We start from the raw sequence: 21,063 nt of genomic DNA on the forward strand, positions 1-21,063 counted from the left end.
TTATGAATATTATATTAAATTTGTACCAATTGATGCGCATAAATCCTCTTAATACCTGTGTACAAATGTGATCATTAAAATTTAAGTGTTATTTGTCTAAATCCAGATGGTTGCCTCTCTCTGCATGCAACAGAAAGGGTACAGAGCAATACAAATGTGATGAAAGAGGAAAATACACGCAGAGCATTTGAAAATGTGTACTTTTAATTTTGTTCCCTCAGGGTGGGGTGGGATTTTTCAGGTCTGAGTGAGGAATGAAGGCAGGAGTATCACATCAATCCATGACATGACTTCATTTATCATCTTAAATACCATTATGTGCAATCATTCATACAGTACAATACAGCTCAGCCTAGAAAATATTGATTGTACACAAATAAAATATCTCATTTTATAAATCTTGGTTCTCTCTCAGCGACGAACTAAAGACTGCTAGTAAGAGTGACTTTAAATGTCGCAATTTTTTTTCAATTTACTGAAATTTCACAACTACGGAACAAAACAATCCTATTGCCATTCATTTTAGTGTTGGGGTTAGGAAATTTCAAGGGGCAGGTTTGGAAAAGAGGAGTCACATTTTGATGATATTGCTGTGTGACGGTCAAACAGACCAGGAGCTGACCAATGAAACTGCAATTTTAGCCGTAAATGAGGCCAAGGTCTTATTGAGTGACTCTTTCAGTCGGAATAAAATACACTCATTTTACACACAGACACATACGAGTTCAGAAAACACCAGCCAAACAAATCACAGAATTGATTTTCAATATTTGCTTTTCATCCAAAAAAAAACATCTTCCTTTCATAATTGTCCTTTAGAGTGCAGCATTAAAAGGAAACCCAAATTTTGGATTCTGCTTCAGCCAGTTTCAAAAATTCAAATCAACCACTGTGAGCACGGCATAATGCCTGTCCATGCGAGCTGGCGTGCAGAAGGCCAAGAGTAGAGCATCAGTGCATTCACACATATCTGCACGTATACTTTGGATCGCTGCCTGCCATGCAAATACAGAGGAGACAAGAAGCTGGAGGACTAACCCATTAACTGATCATGAGTTCAGTCCAGCATGGTAAAACATTCACTATACCGATTATCTTCATTTGACCTTACAGAAGTTTGACACTGAGAAACCGAGCTGTTTAGGAACAGTTTCGGGAGAATATTTGTTCCATGTTAGTGCATCATCTGCAAAATGCCATAAAGTCAAACTGAGTAATTTGCACAAAGCAGGATTTTCAGTGTACTAATATGTCAATTCCAACAGATTAACACATACAGTGAACATAATAAATACAGTGATGCATAAAAATTTGACATTACATATGTAGTACCATGCCAATATTTTGTGGTATTACCTTCTCTTAATTGTCAACAATTAATGATTGTTTACTACCATTATGCTAAGACGGCATTTCTGTTAAAGAAACTGAAACACATGATGAGTCATTCGTGTTATCCTACTCCCCACCCACTAATTTACAAGATTTTATGTTGAAATATTAGAGTTAGTAATATTAGACAGCTACAGTAATCTTCAGTGTGAAGAAAGGTAACCATAGACAAATATATTCTGCTTCATGGAGATTGAAAGATATGACCCTAGATGTCAATGACATGTCCATGTTAGCTTTAAAAAAAATCAAACTTAAGAAAAAAACATTTCAATGTGAAAACAAACAAAATGTAATGAATTCTTTTTAAATACAGTCTGTTAAACGATTAAATAATGGAGTAAATCCATTCAAGTTTGTTGGATCTTAATTGACTGACATACCCATCTTACATACTGGGTCCAGTAAACATCTCTAGATTCTCTTTGGGTAAATAAAATACAATTAGTAAAAAACCCAACCAGTATAACTTTGGGAAGCTGTGGCAGTGTTCCTTAAATGTCCTTTGCATATAGAAGTTGAAGTCTTTCTGGTTACAATTGTAATCTGCAGCGTTTCTGATAATTACAGACTGAGCACTGCAGTACCTGCAGTCTTAAACACCAGCACACGCTGCCCAAACAGTATACTGTCCTTCAGTCTGAAGCATATGACATACAAGCTGACTAGAACTAACATAATTAAAATATAAAAAGATAACAGTCAAATTAAGCAACTAAACTAAACACAGCAGTGTGTTTTTATGAGCTACAAACAATCATATAATATTCATTTCAAAAGTGAGACAGTACTTAATTTGAAATGTACATTGATTTTTAAAGTCTGGACATTACTTTCCAGTGTACCATACAGATCTCCTTCATGTGTAGTTTGAAACTTATCTGTTTTCCTGCAGGCCACATGCTCATTTAGTATGCTAGCTCATATATAAGGAGGCACACAAGGAGAGTGATAAGGTCTAAAAGAGTTTTGGTGTAGTGTCTGGTTACATATGAGTGTGTTTTAATTTTTTTTATGATGCTTCCTTTTGTCATCTGTCTTGTTACCAAGATGGTGTGGGGATGAAGTTTAACTCAGAGCACTGGGAGCACTTGAGGAGTACAATATTTGCCATGAAGATGACTAACATACACTCACAGAGCAAAGTAGTGTTTAGATAGTAGGAAGATCAGGTCAAGTAGGAGAGGGGGAAGAAAGAGACGATCAGTTCCTCTGGAAACGAAGCACAAAGAGAAGGTTAGAGTGAAAAAAGGAAGTTGGGAAGAGGCACTAAACGCCCCCTGACAGTTCATGAAACTGGCCACTTGGTTTCCTGCTCCATTTAGCAATAATACCCTGCAATTCATCTGTCCAATCCTCCATCATCTGTCCCATCATCCAGCCACACGCTCATCTCACATCTTCATCCACCCAGTTATTTGTAAGTGTTGCCCTCTGTAGTGGTCCTCTGTAAGTTGGGGGTTTCAACAGGTAACAGGTGGAGGTGGTCGAGAAGGAGGCTGCAGGAGGTCTAGCTGACCCTCTCACTGTTCCTCTAACCAGGAGGGCTTGTCGGCCCCCGGAGGCCTCAACTTAATGTTGAACTGCTTCAGCGTCTGCTCCAGCTGTTGCTGGTTGCCAGCAAAGTAGGCCGAGATGGCATTATGGAAGAGAAGGAGCTGCTTATGCATCACCTTCACCTAAAAGAGAGAGAAACAAGGGAGCGTAGGAAATTAGGTTGTGTGTGTTATCAAAGACAACACACCGAGTCAAACCTGGACTTTCACTCTGAAAGCTACCGATGATACAGTCCTGCTCTGCCCACTAACCTTGTTCTCCTCCAGGAACTTGAGTTTAATGATGACGTCTGAGCGGAGGCGTTCATACTTGTCCTTCTGGACTTGGTACTGTTGCTGAGCAGCTTCAATGCGGGCCATGGCTACAGCGTCCCTCGGACCCAGACTCAGCTCCTCCAGGTCTGACCGGTAGGCATCAAACTCCAGTCTGTTTAAAAAAGGAGCAGAGAAAATAGTTTTAAAGGCAACACTGCGATACAATATGTATCTTGATGTTTTGAAAGCAACTCTAAACTACTGTAAACTGCAAATAATATAAAAGCATGAATAAACTAGTTAAAACAAAGTTTTAAAAAAGTAGCTACTGCCATGTAAAACAATTAAGAAACAACTATTATGATAAAGTTTAATGAAATACTGTTATAAGAAAGTTAAATAAGTATTGTTAAAAGAAAGTTGAATAAAGTATTGTTATAATAAACTCAATCAAAGCAGAACTCGTGGTGCAATTATTTTGAAGGACCCGGCTGGTTTTGGGCTGGAAGTATTGGTGTTATTGTTTCAGCGTTAGCAGAAAGTCAAACTGTTGCTGTCTGGCATTTAACGAGAGGATTTATTCACTGTGAGCTGGCAACAAACTTAACAGCTCTCACTTCATATATTAGAAAGGTTTGCAAGTGGCACTGGTGCTTCATGGTCGCAAAATGTGACTAAATAGGATCGGAGCTCTGCAGATACAAAAACACAGCCTCACTTGCTCACACTACCAGCACTACCAATCACTAAATTAGACTGTTATCGTGGCGCTGGAGAGCTGGAAACAAACAGCTCACAAGTTCATTCATTAATAGTATTTGTGTCAATAGTGTTCCATGGTTGCAAAATGCAAGCAAATAGTCGTGGATTAGAGCCCTGCAAAAGCCCTGCTTTTTGTGTGTGTCTGTGAGAGTCAGAGAGCTGTGGGGGAGAGCAAGAGAACTGAAATGCAGAGGCGAGTCTCATGCCAGTGGCCCAAAATAACGACGCGACAATTTAGTCATTCAATAGGTCTCACATGGAGCAAACCGCAATACATCTATTACATTTGATATATTGACAAATCCTATAAGAAAATGGGAAAATATGGTCCAGGTTAAGAAATACCAAAGTTACCCTTTAACTTTGGTCTACATCCATTTGTTAGTCCTCCTTCAGTCTCTTAGATGCAAAGAAAAAATGATACATTACATGTTCTTACCTAGCACTTTCATACATCTTGATAGTCATCAGGGTGTCCTCCATGGTCTTGTTGACCAGTGTGTTGATGCTGGACACAAAAAAGTTAATGGCACCAAGTAGAGTCTCCCCATTTTTACACAGCAACTTCTGGGTCTCTGCATTGTAGCCAAACTCATCCTGTAAAGGCAAGCAAACAAGGCATTAATTCACACAATGAAACGTGAACGGTATTAATGCCTTTCCAGTGTTGTCTACGTAAACCTATTATTTAACGTTCAAGCTGCTGATCAATAGTTAAGAATTAAGACATAAAATATACATAAACAGTTTTGAGGGCTCACCCGCAGCTCTGGAGATTTCTGACTGAGGTCAGCAAAGGTGTCACCCAGCGCATGCTGCGTCTGCACCATGTTATAGAAGTGGTTGGTCAGCGCTCTGGCCAATCGCAGCACGTTCTCATATTTCCTTTTAGTGTCTCTCAGCACCTCAATCTGGGCCTCCAGCTCCAAGTCCACAGTCCGGGAACCCCGACCGAAACGCTCTGAGATCATTTGCTTTGTACACTGAAACAATGAAGGAAGATACACAGAGACATTAGCAAGCCATACCCTTCTGTGACTGTATCATGCCGCATAAGATCATCAGGCACACACAAAAATCAAATCCACAAAGAAGCTCTTTATCGTGAAGCAAACATCACAGAACCTCAGGTACCTTGTAAGTGTTGAGACCCCACTTCTTCATTGTTTCTAGCTTTTCCACAGCAACTCCGCGGGTCGCCTCCTCTGCTGTCATTGATGAGCTGCTGCTGCTGTGGTGCATGTTGGAACCTGAAAGATAAGACCCAAATGTAGAAGCACAGGAACATGGTAAATACCAAACAAAAGCAGGAGCTCTCCGGTAGACAACAAGTTTATGTCCAGCAAAGAAACGACAACATAGGGAATCCTAAATCACTTACAGTAACTTAAAAATGTGCTACATTTAATAAAAACAAAACTGAGGATGGTTTCTGGTTTCCATGTCTATCACCACCACCCCTTAAACCACTGTTAAACATGCACAGGAGTAAGTGAGAGTGAATTAGTGAGTAAGCAGCAGGAAAATAAAGAACATTATTGGACTAAGGAAAACAACATAAGCTATAGGCACCAAATTATCTGTATTGATCATAAAATACTGTAGACTGCAGGGATATTTTGGATCACTTCTAAAATGGCTGATTCATCAATGTAGAGCCCTTAGCATTCAGCTCCTTCTCTCCCCAGTACCTTGGTATTCATTTGATTGGCTTGCCGTGTGGCAGAAGAAAGAACTGCTTGGGGGAACGCTACTTCGCCTGGCCTTCGTACGCAGGTCTGTGACAGCGGGTGGGTGGTCAGGTACGGATGAGGGCAGAGTTCAGGATGCGTACGAATTCGGGTAGGGTGTGGGATTTACATTAGGGTTTTGGGGAATGTTTTTTTTTTCAGGATTTAAAATGATATTTAGGGTTTAAACATAAAGTAATTGTATTGGTTGAACAAGCAGGCCAAAATTGGAAAGATAACATAAGAGGGAGATTTTGGGGAGGAGCAGGGAGATGTAGAAAAGACAGAAAAGTAAAATGACAAAAGAAAGAAGAGGAGGATGAGGAATATGTAGGAGGGAATGGTGAAAAAGAGGCGGGGGACAAAGAAAGACAAGTACAAAGATGAAAAGACATTTAGTGCATGACAATGCCGACAAATGAGTGATGATGAAGACGGGGGCAGTTTGAATTGCAGCAGTTCTAAATAGCACGATACTGACTATACTGACTAGATCTGCTTTTCATTTCATAATAATACATGCAAAAGGTTGAAATGAGAGAAATGAGGGCCTCACAAAAATTTAAGTTGACTAACGCTCTCCCAATTACATTTTTCTTTTGCCGTTAATATTAAAGGTCTTTTTATCAATCTACACCTTGATAGACGTGAAGATGTTTTCTTTGCCACATAGAGGTTCAGAGATTAGTTTGGTGAGTTATTCTGGGAAAAACAAGACAGTGCGGACCCCTTTATGTATGAGCTTGAAACTGCAAGAGAAACCAACCACATAGAAGAATATTACGTAAAAGAAACGCTGTGATAAAAAAAAAAAAGCCACAGCATGTCCAAGAAATCAAGAAGCAGGAGGAAAAAGTATGCAGCCCTTGTCTCCACTGAAAAAAAGATTTGATGAAGATAAAAGGCTACAGCAGCTGATTCCCAGCAATCTAAAAAAGACACACTCAGTGTGAAAAGTGCCTTTCCAAAATGAGATAGCCATCACATAAGACGCATCCTTTAAAATCAAAATCACAACATGTGTATTGCAGTTAAGAGAAAAAAGTTTCCAATCATTAACAACAGTTTTTACAGACTGGATGTTCTAGATCCTATAAACCAGCCGACATGATTCTATCACATTTTGGAAAGAATCTCTCCAACATTATTAATAATAAAATCTATGGAGCCACCTAATCCTGTAACTGGGATCCTTTTGTTAAACTCTGCATTGTAGCGCACAGCAGGGCCTGAGAGAAAGAGTGGGACAAAGATGCAGAAATATTAGAATCAAAGGAGTTGAAAAGAGTGTTATTTCCCTTTTGGCACTGTGTCTACAGCTCAGCTCCACTGCTAAAGTCAGTGCCTTGAACAAAAAATGATACTGATCCCTTACTGGAACTTCAATCTACAATCTACAATCTGTATACTTTATTTCTGCTTCTTTTTATGCCTTTATGTACCTTGTTTATTTCTGTGAAGCAATTTGAGCTGCATTCCATGTATGAAAGGTGCTATATATATAAAACATGCATTATTATTATTATTATTATTATTATTATTATTATCATTATTATTGTCATGAAGGAAATTCAAAGACACTGTACTGGACCTATTTAACTTTTAGCATGTAGTTATTTTTGTAAGATTAACAGCAAAATCTTAAATGCTTATAAGCTAGAGGGAACATTAAATCAATAATGGGAGTAACAGAGTTTTACGCAGGGTACCTGGAATTCTCAACATTGCCTGACATTTGGAAACCCTGACATATTTATTAAAGAACCTGTCATTCAGTGGTAGTCTGGTAGGTACTGTTGTATTTATAGTTGCAGTTTGGGACTAATTCTAGTAAAAACATTACTATTATGTTAAATACTTTTGGTGCTCACATGTAATTTTTGAAAGCAATCAAGTAATATAGTTAACTCTGCCACTCAGCTTCCTCCCATATCTGTACATAGAATCATAAAACGCTAAGTAATACAGGCCACAAAAGCACATTTTCAGATACATTTGAGGCTAGGAAGCTAGGGATGATCAGTGTAAACTGACCACCAATTAATCACAGCATGATCTCACAGGAGAGATAATATAAGGCCTCAGGAATCAAACACTACATTGTCATTAGTCAAACTGATTGACCACAGAGTCAGAGGCGCACCAAAGTCAAACAGAAGCAATCAAAACGGGACAGCGAGAGTTGAGCTGAAAAGAGACTGAAAAGATAACAGAGAGACAAAGAGTGACTCTACCTTTGATTGAGCTGGTGGGTATGATACCCTCTGCTGTTCCTCCATAACCCCCAGATACGATGCTAGTCTCGTTGAGATTGGGACCTGATACCATCACCTGCTGTAGGTCCTGCAGTGTGTACGTGAGGAAATAAAAAAAAGAAAACAAAAAAAAAGAACAAGAACAAAGGGAAGGATAGAGGGTTTTGGGTGGGTTGGGGTATGTAGACAGGAGATTATGAATTGAGTGTTAAATTCCGACAGTGTAGACAATGTAGGTTAAAGGCTTATTCACTAGAGGGGGACAAACACTGCTATGTTAGGAAGGTTAGTCAGTACACAGTCTTCAGGCAGTGTCAAACTACTACCACTTATCTGGAAACCGACAGGGAGAACTATGAAACGTGTGAAAGACAGAAGACACTCCGCTAAAGAGTCTAGCCAATGATCAGTAACTTCACCTCAATCTCCTGCCATGATGGGAGCAGCAAGAGGACTACAGTACAACAGCTGTGATAGAGCAAAAATCGCACCCAGGCACTGACTTCAATGATCTATGTGGCAGGAAATACTCCAGCAAACTATTTTTTCCTTCCAAAATAATCACAGGTTTCAGGATCATGAGGGGGAACCGTGTTACGATCCATCTTGTGTGTTTTCCTTAATTTAACTCTGTGTTTTCTTTTCTTTGCCTTCCTGCTCAAGTATCAGCTGTTAAAGAAAAACAAAATTGTGAGGAATTTATGGAAAAAGGAAAATCTGACCTGAGCAGATTTCTCACTTTGGCAAACCATAAGTCAGCCTTAGTTAAAACAATAAACAGGCTTAAATTTATTTCTCTGTGCCGTTAGAAGCCTCTTATTTCATTTGCTACTTATACTGCTTTGAACTATGGCAAAGACCCATATTGTCCATTGAAAATGTAAACAAAGCATAAACTTCCTGAAACCTTGGGCTAACTCTCTACAGTAAGATTGCGATAGGAAAACTCTAAGCTGTGGAAGGGAGGTGGCTGTTTCCTTTCTGTAAGCAAACACAAAGAGTATGTTTGATACCACTGTACCAAAGGGAAGCGAAAATACAGCTGCTGTGTTTTTGCTGCTGGAGGTTAATCGGGGAATCATCAGCATGATGCTAAATGTACCTAAATGTATCTGGGCTCTGCTTCAAGACCTTATGTGTTTGTACAGATGGTCAGCTCTCGCTTGACTTTCTTGCCAGAAATTACTTATTGTCTAATAAGTAATTTTTGACAATTAAACAGTTTAAACGTATACTAATTAACTAGTCTAAAAGTAAGAAAATATTTAGAAAACATTTTAATCTATTTGGTTAAACATAGTCTAAAAAAATAGCGACTATATTACAGGAGCCATTTGAAATCGTTAATCACTTTTTTTAATAGCAGAATCATATTTTAAACGCCGCTTTAATGTGTGGCACCTAGCTCCATGCATTATGAACATTGCACATCATCCTACCAAAAATGTAACAACTCACTAAATAAAACAAATAACATTTATTGCAAACAATATTCTTTAGAAAAAAAATATTTTTTATGAAGTGTACCTGATTATTACATTTTTTGAATTATTAGTTTAACCGACTAGTAACTTTGGTACAGACTAGAGTAAGGGTAGCTACTATAAATCAACTAGTCAACTACTCCTGCACGTCCCTATCCACAACACAAATGCATTTGTCATTGTGACTGAAATCACAAAACAAGTCCAGCAAATTCACATCAATATTACAACAGTAGCATAATATGATTATTAGTACGGCACAATGTTTGTTTGGTCAGCCAACACCTGCTAAAATTAAGGGATCACACTCTCACATCAGTGCACACAGAATCTAAGCTACATCAGCTCGACACACCACATGGTTTTGACAAATCAAATGGAAACAGATTGAAATGTTAAAAATTAAAGGTTAGCAGTCAACTATTTTGTTAATACTACTCAATTTGAAGGTTATCTCTCAGTACCTGCAAAAGTCTGAGAGACTCCTTTTATCTAGAGTTAGTAGGAGCCAAGTTAACAAGCAGCGTAATTCAAGCTGCACAGTGGTTTGCCATAAACATGAAATATCTGACATTTTGTGAAATAGACCAACGTAGTGCTGCGAGGCAATTTAATGCCGCATAAAGTCAAACCACCGAGCAGTACTGCACACACCAACATAAAACACACACTCAAATGCACAAATGTCCTGCTCACCCTGGTGCCTCTGGAGCTCCCTACCTTCTCATCTAAGCTCCATTGCAGCTTTGCAGCCTGCACAGACATGGAGGAGGGGGAAATCGACAAACACAACAACAACAACAAAAAGAAACAAACAGAAAAAGAAAGAGACAAAAAGAAAAATCCATGACTGAAATCATGAAAGAATGATGCAAAAGAAATCCCAGAAAAAAATCATCATAATGTCCACAGACAGCAGGGATGTAGGATGGAGAGCAGTGATGAGTGATATCACAGCAGCTCAGGTCAGGACTCATCATTTAGCTACTCTGTGCTAAAGTGGATCATCTAGTTCACCGGGTGGCTTGGTACTTTTTAGCATCTTTGCCATGATATTATTCCATCACTGACAGGACAAAGAAAACACTGATTCTAATACAACAATGCAGAAACGAAGACATTTATTTACAGAACATTTCCAGACATTAAAAGTAATTAACATTAATTAACAGGTAAAAATCAAGAGGGAGTGCACAAAAACAACAACACAAACACCAAATTGAGTGCCACAACATCTGGTAGCACACTGTGATCACCAGAAAAGACAATTCTCTGGGTTATGTCGGGAGTAACGTGTAACCTTTTAGCCAAACGGCCTTCATCATAGTAACAGTGGACTTCTGTAGCCTACAATGACATGTCATCATTTAACGTCTTGCAAATGTATTTTACAATAAGACAATAAAACAAGAACCAGGAATAGAGTTTTTCTGATACTGATACCACTATCAGAAATAACTCTGATACTGCCTAAAAGGCTGGATCAGGTATCGGCATGTACACAAGTCTGTGCACCGATCCAGTATCATGTACGTTATTCGTAACCTTTTAAAGTAGTTTCACACCAAGATAAAACAGTAGTTCTCATGGTTATCAGTTCTTCTTCGCCCTCTTAGCCTTCACAGCAAGTGTTTCTGTGCAGCCACAGGCAACTAGAGCGATGAAGGAGAACTGATTTCCCTCAAATAATGTAATGTTTGCCAGGGTTTCACACACATTTACTGGTGGCTGCCTGCCACAAATAAATCATCTGCTGCCACAACTAGATCTTTGGAGCAAGACTGTTAATTAGGAAGGCTGCTTTAATATATATACCATTTGGTTAATTATAGCACGCTTGTGGTGGAGACATCGCAGCTAGGCAATTGGCAATATTGGATTTTCTTGACGATATCCGATATGCCAATATATAACAACTGATTTGACCGATAACTGATACCGTTAAAGATATATCCACTTACTTCCTAATCCTAATTTTAGTGGTTGTCAAGTCTCTTCTGTAGTGGAATTAACATCATTATGCATACTCTTATCATGATAACCCACCAGCAGATGGAGACAGGAAATGCGATGCTTTTCAGTGTATGTAATATTCACTCAGTGTGCAATATAAGAAAAACACTTCAGCTTAGGGTTGATGTTTTGCACGTGGTCACTCTGTGAAAATCTATTGATGATATCAGCAAAAATCCGCACGCTGGCCAATTTTAAAGCTACTATCTGCCAATACCAATGATGTGCCGATATTATCATGCATCACTAATCACAGCAGATCATCAGGCGCATTGAAAGTGAAACTTGACCTTTCGTTACGATAAATCAAAAACTTTTTCAGTTACAAAAATCTGCAAACAGCTCCTCCCACTGATGTGATCTGATCAGCTGTGAACAGAACAACAGATCAATTATCCACCGTGCGAATGACAAGTGCTGCAGAGGAGGAAGAAAGTCACGCCAGAGACCCGCAAAAAAAAAAACAGATTTTACAGTCCACAGAATAATATGAGTAAATGATAATGATTAACCCCCCCGTCCTCGGTGGTCAGCTTCCGCCATGCATACACTGACATGCTGTCGGAAATACTGTGTTATCTGTGGGCAAAATGTCAGCAATTTGGTCATTTCTATGCATTTATTCTCTGCATTCATTTGCTCTTTACATGTTATACAAGGGCTTTAACCTGAGTCATGCCATACAACAACAACAGCAATCAATTCACATCCATATAAAATTAGTAGCTTATATCTGTTAATTCTTTTTTCTTTGCAATAGTAATGTATAAGTACTTGGTACTGGCCAATATGCAAGTTTAGATAAAGGAATCATTTTGGAAATATGGTATCAGACCATCGCTAACTAGAAACATGTTAAAAATTAGGACCCTTTTTCACAGTTTCTTCTGTGTATCCCTTCTGTTAGAGATCCGCCTTGTGTTGTGGCTTCTATTCGATGTGGGAGAAAGCTGACGTAGCAAATGATCCCTCCCTAAACACTAAGTTGACGAAGTGCTTATTTATAAAGAACTACAGCACCTTTACGTCATCATAAAATAATCTGGCTGTCACATCTTAACAGTGAGGATTGGTAGGCTCATGAAAATGTGTTGCCTGATTATGTACAGATGTATCACAACCACAATGCGATGGCATGATAAATATATAGGCTGGATAGCAAGGCTCTGCTTTAAAATGCCACAAACTGCTGTTTTTCAAAAAAAAACTAAACGGCTTTGCAAACCTAACAATACAACTGGGTTATCTCCAAATTAATAACACAAATATTTACCTATGACAAATTGTGTATAACAGCACAAGCAACTTAAAATGCTGTTGAACCTCTGAGTAGACACAGTGAGCCACTGTGATACATCCAGTGCTTTTGCCAGGAAGCTGCTGGCAGTCAATGCTATCTCTGTCACTGTCAAGCTGCCAGTCAACGTTCTTGTTCTGACAAAAGCGCAGAGCTACGACATCTGAAACCAGACTTCTGCTCTTCTTTAACCTGCCAATCTTTGTCTATGTGCATGAGCAAAACAAGCTGCTGTCGCTTTAAACTCAGTGCTGCACGGCAGATATCAATCTGATTTCAGAGGGCTTTCACCCAAGGACAAAGCACAGCCAGTTTCAGATTAATTGCAGAGTTGCTATGACAACTGGTTAATATCCAGCACTAAACAGGGCAGCTAAACACTTCTCACACATGAACGCAGTAAACTGGGGAAGACACACCAAATGGTTTAATATTTTCTTCACCATGAGTTTTCTTTTACTACTTGAGTGGAGCCGCACAGAGTTTGGTGAGCAAATAATAGGATCCTCCAGGATCTTCAGTCTGTTTGTCCAACAAGGTGTGCCCTGAGGAGGCAGGAAAACAAGCAACCTGTTTCACCTAACTTACTCTACAACTCCACTGTTGGTTCAGTCTAACTGACTCTCAGACACTCCTGAAAAATGATGGAAACAAAATGTTGGGCCCTACCTCTGCTCTGCATAGAAGTGTCTTTTCTCTTTAAATGAAGCCCACAAGTGCTTATTTATTCACTAAATGAACGGACATCACCTGGAGAGCAACAAGTATATCTGAGAGTTTAGCATTTAAGTTAAACACCTAGTGTTAAGCTTAACAAAATACAGAAAAGATGTGTCTGAACCCCTGAACATGAGGCCACGTGAACCGTTAATGGGAACTGGTTCTCAAGGAGACAGCTGGACTCAAACACTTGATTTCCCAGTAGGCTCTCTTTCCACTTGTAGCCGAGCAAGTAAAGCAACACAAGGACGAGTAATATTTAAATCCAGGCAGAGAACAATATTTAAGTTCACAATAAGAGACTGAAACACAGCTTCTGAATGATCACTCTACCTGTATTCATCTCCTCAGAGCCAAATGAGAGAATAAAAGTGAGTGACTGATTCATACAGCCAGTGTCCAAGAATGACTATATTTACTGATAAGATTAGTCTTGAATTGTACTGTACATATTACCAAAGGGTAGTACTGTGGGGGTGTGAATGGCATGAAAAGAGCCAGCTCACTTTGCTGATCTCGTGATAGCTGAGAACAAAACCCATAACCACAATGTTAACTTCCAACAACTGAAAGCACGCATGTATCCGTCACGCTGTGATAAACCAACAGTAATACCACATGATGACTTCATATGTCGGCTTCATTTACTTCATGTGCTGCTGTGTGAGCGCTGCAGCCTTCAGGAATAGTGCTGTTTCACTGAAGACGTCATCAAGTTGAGGCTATTGTTAGAACTTCCTTAGGAGAATAACTAAGGGAAAAATATCTGGGTGCCTGATGAAAGAACTGAAAGTCACTGTGATCTTATAACACAATCTGACGACAAAATGCAATGTGTGCACCTTAACTTACACATAAGATGATAAGCCAATACATGAAGCAAACATATATATTCTATAGCTAAAAAAACTGTAGGTATATGTATGTATGTATATATATATATATATATATATATATATTCCCCCAGACTGAAAAAAAACAACAGTCTCTAATGCATGAAACAGTTGCAAGGGGCCGACGATGTCTTGCACAAGAGCCAATGAGATTTTTCAGTTGGATTTGAGATTAGAAATTTGTGATATTTACATGTTTTGTTCACAAGAAAATCTTCACAAATTAACATCACTTTTATGATTTTTGAAGTATAAATGCAATTGCCAGAAGTAAAAAGCTATTGTTAGGCTAATAACAAACTACACAATAATTGCATGATTTAACCACGTCACCACCACAACTAGGCTGTAAAGCCGTGTTAGGCATGATAACGCTCTTTAGTCTTTTTTAGCCACTTGTTAGCAATCATCTTTTTTAAGACACGTAAAAGCTTCAAAATTTACAAGTGGTGTTTTTAATGACATTTCTATGCCATAGAATACAACATAAGCTTTAAAGCTTGTCTCAAAAAACCCACTAACTTCAGGACGAGGGAAAACATGCTAACTAATTTCTGGGTTTTATGGCTCATTCCTGCACCGCTCAATAAAGTTTAAAATAATATACAATATGAGAAAGTAAATGATTAAGAAAATAAACTCATTGGTATTCTCTGTACTCTCTTCTGTTTGCTGCACTTTGGTTTTGAATGCAAAGTTTCTTGTGTTGGCTTGGGATGGCAAGTTGGTAAACACTAACAGTTTGCACGTTTGTTTCCATGTGTCATAGCTTTAAATAGGTAAACAGCAACAACACAGGGTGGTCTCAAGATGGTACACACACCAAACTGTCAACTGACACAGTAGCTGTGACCCACCTGTTCAAGGCTGTCATCTTCTGGTAGTGTCCCTGTGTCACCATTACTGTTGATAGGAATCTCCATTGTGGCAGCTTTACTCATTATGCTGTCTGTCATAATGCACTGTGTCTGTGTGAAAGAAGGAGAGAGAGGGATAAAGTGTGAATATGACAAACCGATGTATGTAAATGAAGTGAAAAAGGCAAAGATGGATAAACAGTGAGGCCTAAATGCTGCTTTGAAGAGAAGAAACCAAAGAGTGTCGTCAAAACAGCCGAATCATTAGGGCAGATGGGAATATAATTGCCACAAATAAGCGAGGAGGTGGTTTTCAAAGAGCAAGGCTGCTGCTCGGCATGAAAAAACAACACACCTATGAAAACCCCATGCACAGGCGCCGCCAGTTCAATGAGCTGTCTCGCTAAAGTGGCCACTCTGCTCTAAAGCTCATTACAGGGCTGTATGTTAGCAGCACCCACTTCCTAAAAACCCAGACTAGAGGGGAGACTGCAAAATGTTTACATCAAAATTGTGTAGTCATCCTATTACGGCAATCTGATTTGGCCTGCTACACAAACCTACACTTTCAAGATGTGCGATTACACGTGCAGAATGTCTGCAAGGAAAAAAGTGCCGGACAAGCAGTAACATAGCTCCTATTTTAGTCTTTTACTGGGATAATGAATGCACAGCTTAATGAATTCACTCCCACAAACACTAATGAGAGGTCTGGGTGTACTGTATGTGTGTGTATGTGTGTGTGTGTGTTTGTGACAAGACCACATATGATGGAGCAAGATAAAACCCATTGTGAAGGCCTCAAGATGTGGTACATAATTCAAATGGTTCTCTCACTGCAGAGCGGGGTTAAACAGGTGCATGTCACACCTGGGTTAAGTCCAGCATGTACAGTGGCTCTATGCAAAGAGATTTGGAGATTTGGCTTTTTGATCTCTGAGCCCATAGAGAACACACAAACTGTAAGTAATGTATGCTGATTTTATCTACAATTTCCAACAGAGAGCAGTCAGCTGCTACCAAGTGAAAGTGAGGCTAAAATGCAAAGTGTTTGCACATTACTGTGGGTGAATAAAACAACAACCAGCAACTGGTTAGGAAAGTTTGCTCCCAGATCTGTTGTAGACCTTGTGAGTTTAAATCATTATGTTTAGTAAAAAAAAAAAGATCTCTCCTAACACATATGAAGACAGTGTGAAAGGCTAAACACCAGTTCAGTCACAAAATAGAGAAATGTGTCATCTGGCAGGTAACAATAATAAATGCACCCATAACAAACCTGTGCTTTACTTCCTGTCTCTGGTCGGTGAATAAGTCATAGTTAATATTAACCTCATTCACTAAACGCATTCATTCTGAGTATTCTGTTTGTAATTAGTTAAATACTAATGACAAATCATTCTTAAACATGACAACTGTATATTGTGCTTTAAATCCTATTTGATTTATAATCTCAAAGACCTTGAATGACTTATAACACCACTATAAGACAGGGAATCTGGAGGAATTTAGAGGGTGTAACTCAACATGCAGCATTAAACTAATAGTGTATGATGAATGTGTATGATGCTCACAAACTAACTAAAATTTTGAACTAATTAGAAAAAATAACTCTTGTTGCAGTTGTGGGCTTTGCCATGTTACTAAAGGTAACTAAATTGTATGTTTATTGCAGTTAGATCACTTGCTGGCACCAATATCACAAAAGTGCTTGAAGGGAGGTACTGTAGTGTTTGTTTACATTTGCTGTGACCTCGCCTAGTAAGTGGGCTTTTGTGGGCCATGCCCAGTCCGTTTCCTGAGGAATGACACATCTCTGTTGACTTAAAGACATCAGAAGTTGTGCTTCTCTCGCTCACCAATACTCAAACACACAAAAACACTCCTCTAACCATCTCATTGCCCCTGTGTCAAACCTGAAGGATGGAAAAAAACTGACTTCACATCTTCTCTGTGGTAATTGTTTCCAGTAAGAGAATCTGTAGTGCCATATGCCGAATCCTCCACTTGCAGTGCCAGACACTAAGCTATGTTGGTTTTTTTTTAAATCACAGACTAAAGGTCTTCTTACAGAGCAACCAAGTGCTTTGTTGCACAACATCTTCATCTGGGGTCGACTCTGACCTAGCTATAGCACTAAGTCTTCAGTGCGTCAGTCCACCATGTCTCTCTGCAAGTCACTTAACTCTTCGAATCCTGGATCGACGGCCGTTTTCTTGTGCTGCTTTCAGACACCTTTCACAAGCTATTTAATTCTTCAACACCTGAGCAAACTGGTTTAATTTCTTAAAAAGAAAAAAAAACAACATGCAAAGAGCATCGTAGTGAAATCTGACATGACAAAGTTATCTGAAATTTTTTTTTTTTTTACAAAGAGAAAAAAAATCAAAAGGATAAGTGTAAGAAAAAACCAACAACAGCATAATTATTATAATTATATAATCAAAGGTATGTAACAGGGGGAAAAATACATCTTGTTTTTGAATTTTCAGCACTTTTTTGTTTTTGCCTTTTTAATTAATTTGTTTCTTTCCTTTCTTGCTTATTTTCAGGTAATTTTACTTACTTGTTACTTTTCACTAATTTCTTTCTAATTTTTGGACCCTGTCTTGTTAAGTTGCTTATTGCCTTGTCCCCATGTGTTTTTTTTTTCTTTTTTAGAAATCAAACCAATTTCCTCAGTCAGGTTTGAAATGGTTAAACCAGGCTGATACAATGAGAAATTGCAAATCATTATAAGTCTATCTTTAGGAATGGGCATCTTCCAAAATAACTTAAATAACGTGCTACAACAGACACCGTATTATTTATCTTTATCACTAAGATAAGAAAACGTGAATAATGGTTTACTTTTATTGTGGCAGACCTGAAATCAGTTGCACAACTGGAAAAACCTGAGAGCCATGACAGGTGTACCAGCGCAGGTGTACAGTTTCTCCAGCAGGTAACGCTAAAATGCAGGCCTCCCCGATGGGTTCAATCTGCCCAACACAGCGGGGGTTAATTCAGACAGTCAAAAACAACCAAATAAAATAAGTATTTGTTGAGAGCGTGCATCACACTGAAGCAGTGTTCAGGCTGGAATTTGCTTTCCAGAAAAAGGCCTGCTCTTATTTTACACATGCAGCTGTTAACAGGGAGGCTAGTTAAAAACAACCCACTGAGTTCGCTGTGCTGGTTAACAATGGAAAAATGCAAAATCACAAATTGTGAAAGACTGTGATGTCTTCGTTTTTAAACGGTTTGACTTACGGTGTGCTTGGTCCCGTCGTAAAAACAGAGCTGTTGGGGAAGCTAGCGAGCGAGCTAATAACAGGCTAACAGCAGTGCATCCCAGTTCATGCGCGGCTTAGAGGAGACTGATGTGTGTTTTGTCAGTCCGAGGGAAAAACTGCCCGTGGGAAACAATGCAGCGCTCCTGTTTGAGGATATTTAAATGTCACAGCCCCGTAAAGCCTTGTTGGGACTGCGTTTGTCTTCTGACTCTTCGTAAATAATCCTCTATCTTCTGTTTTAATGAAGCCAGGAGGAACGCTTTACGGAACTGACGACACCGAGGAATTCATTTTGCAGACGCGCTCTGATCCGAAGACCGTCTATTAACGAGAGGATGAATCACTCATTACAAATCAGAAACAAACTGCAACGGTGCAACCTGCTTGCAAACTTCACCACAAGCAGAGTGCAACATTAAGTTATTTTAGTATTTTTTAATATATTTATATCATATTTTTATATACTTGTGCTGGTACTTATGTCTACTTGTTATAGTTCTCTATGCCGGCATCAGAATGACTATAACAAACCACAATTTCCTCCCAGGGATCAATAGGCTTAAGTATTTCTGACTCTGAATCTGATTCTGATATTTATATATTATAAAGGCTACAGTATTGTGCAAATACCTTAAGCCACCTTGGACTTTGTGATTTTTGCAAGGTCACATTGATCATACATATTTATTTCTTAGTAGTCTCTCACTACAACCAGAACATACAGGAAATATATATATATATACAATATTAATAATGCAAATATTTCAGAACAAAACAAGGTGCAAGGTCCAAAATGCAAGTATTTAGTGTGACCTCCCTTTCCACTTAGCATGTCTTGAACTCTATTGGGCAGATAATATGAGATTTACAAAACTAATCTTCTGGCATATTTGCACCAGGTCACATTCAAGACATGTCCAAAAGCTCAATATTGATTGTTGGAGCTACCTTTTATTATGGTTTCTCGATTCCATTTTTACACAAAACATTGACCATAGTCTAAAGAAGCTATTAGTATTTTTAGTGTTTTAATGCATTTTACATGGCCGCTTTGTTTTTTATATCATAGTAAAAAATGCATACAGTTGACATTACAACATACATTACAACAATTTAATTAATTACAGCAATCCAACAGACTGGCCTACAAGGCTTTTGCACAGTATTGTATTTATAATGCAACTTTTTTGCCTGTCCATGAAACGTTTCAACTGAAAGTAAAGAAATTCACAGTTTCAACACATCTTCAGTGTGATTAACATGCGTGCATTTCTTTAGTATTTTCAAGTTTAAGGCAATGTCCTCCTTATATTAATTTAATGATCGTTTAATGCTTTTGACAACATGTATTTGTAGTACACGTTGTGCGCCTGTCCCTGTTACGCATTAGAATAATACCTGGATATTAGTAACGAGTGAGAGCTCTTCACTTTTCCTCCACGCGGCTCCCATCTTTGGGAGCATCCTGAAGGTGATGTGTGCAGGTTTCAGCAGGCTGCAGATGGCTGTACATTAACTCAGGGAAGCACGAGCTGTACGTGTCCTTTTAATTGTGCTCATAGAAATGCTTGAACTTATGAACACTGTCTATTAAAAGGCTGCTTGCATTATTTCAAGAAAATCTGCCCCTTGTGGCTATGATTGTAAAATCACTTTAATCCTATAATTGGGAGACAATAACTGTACCTTACACCGCTTACCTGAAAGTAGTTTTTAGAATGATTGTGTGGTATGAATACTTGTCGTTACAACCAAGTGCTATACTGCCTCATCCCCACCGTTGGGCCTAAAGGACAGTTAGTTGTGTGAAGAAAGACAATACCTATTGTCAGAGCCGTTTAAGAGAATTAAGAGTTGAGAGTTTTTTGTCTTTCTAGTCATCTATTGTGTGGGAGCAAACATGTAGACTTCCAACCCCACCCCAAACAGTCAGCCGCTCATTAACATACAATGGGACCGCCAATGTAGTGGAGGTGTGCAAAAGAATTACCTTTGCACAGCATGTATCGAATATTAGTTAGCATCATAATCATAATTTTACACATTATTGATGCTTTAAGCAGTGACTCAGGACTCCCATGGGCCACATCTTATAGCCTACTATAAAATACATTTTCTGTTCTTTTTTCCCCCTTTTCCATAATCACATATTTCACCAGTGAGTTTTTTGATTGGGTTTTGTACTTTTCCCTTCTCCTTGCTTTCTACTTCCAAACATTAAGCCGTGTTGGAGGCACAATTTAGCCACAACACTGCCCTCTGTTGGTGAGTATTAGTATGTGATCTCATGAGGAACAAAAAGGTGCTGGGCTGCCACTGTCTTGTGGCTTTTCTCTCGGAGTACTAAGGATTTCCAAAATGATTCTGTGTCATCTTACTTATTGTTCTCATTGCAGACAATGAGACTTTCATGTTTTTTGTAAATCTAAAGAGAAAGTGAATGTTTTAATGCTATGATTTAAGTTCAATTGAACAATTGGATAAAAGGATGTTAATACTCAATACATACCTTTGACTCATTCATAACATGACTCATGCTTTGGAACAATGCAATACAATGTATTTCAGCAATAC

General features: G+C 38.7%; 1 protein-coding gene across 7 annotated transcripts; it reads right to left on the bottom strand.

The window, feature by feature from the left end:
* Positions 1–186: 186 nt before the first annotated feature.
* arfip2b (ARF interacting protein 2b) lies at positions 187–18,797 on the bottom strand. Of its 7 annotated transcripts, none has more exons than XM_088088490.1 (10): positions 18,467–18,797; positions 15,215–15,325; positions 10,155–10,187; positions 7,930–8,038; positions 6,868–6,924; positions 5,100–5,215; positions 4,727–4,948; positions 4,405–4,562; positions 3,201–3,375; positions 187–3,071 (listed from the first exon to the last, which is right to left on the bottom strand). In XM_088088490.1, exons 2-10 carry the CDS (start codon positions 15,311–15,313, stop codon positions 2,916–2,918), a joined length of 1,125 nt encoding a protein of 374 aa, XP_087944616.1. In that variant the 5' UTR covers positions 15,314–15,325; positions 18,467–18,797; the 3' UTR covers positions 187–2,915. The 7 variants fall into 7 exon arrangements, with proteins under 7 accessions (XP_087944616.1, XP_087944619.1, XP_042354839.1 ...); XM_088088493.1 differs by lacking the exon at positions 6,868–6,924 and adding an exon at positions 5,657–5,743 and having other exon boundaries at positions 10,131–10,187; XM_042498905.2 differs by having other exon boundaries at positions 10,131–10,187.
* Between the last annotated feature and the right edge of the window lie 2,266 nt (positions 18,798–21,063).

The sequence above is a fragment of the Plectropomus leopardus genome, chromosome 15 (genome assembly GCF_026936395.1).
Source record: "Plectropomus leopardus strain MGB_pleo_1.0 chromosome 15, ASM2693639v1, whole genome shotgun sequence".
NCBI lineage: Eukaryota > Metazoa > Chordata > Actinopteri > Perciformes > Serranidae > Plectropomus > Plectropomus leopardus.

Coding starts and splice junctions, on each gene's coding strand:
- arfip2b (XM_088088493.1), bottom strand. CDS start 15,313: ATGACAGACAGCATAATGAGTAAAGCTGCCACAATGGAGATTCCTATC. Junction 5,744..7,929: donor ACCCACCAGCTCAATCAAAG/GTAGAGTCACTC, acceptor CCGCTGTCACAG/ACCTGCGTACGAAGGCCAGG. Junction 3,376..4,404: donor AAGATGTATGAAAGTGCTAG/GTAAGAACATGT, acceptor TTTTTTAAACAG/ACTGGAGTTTGATGCCTACC.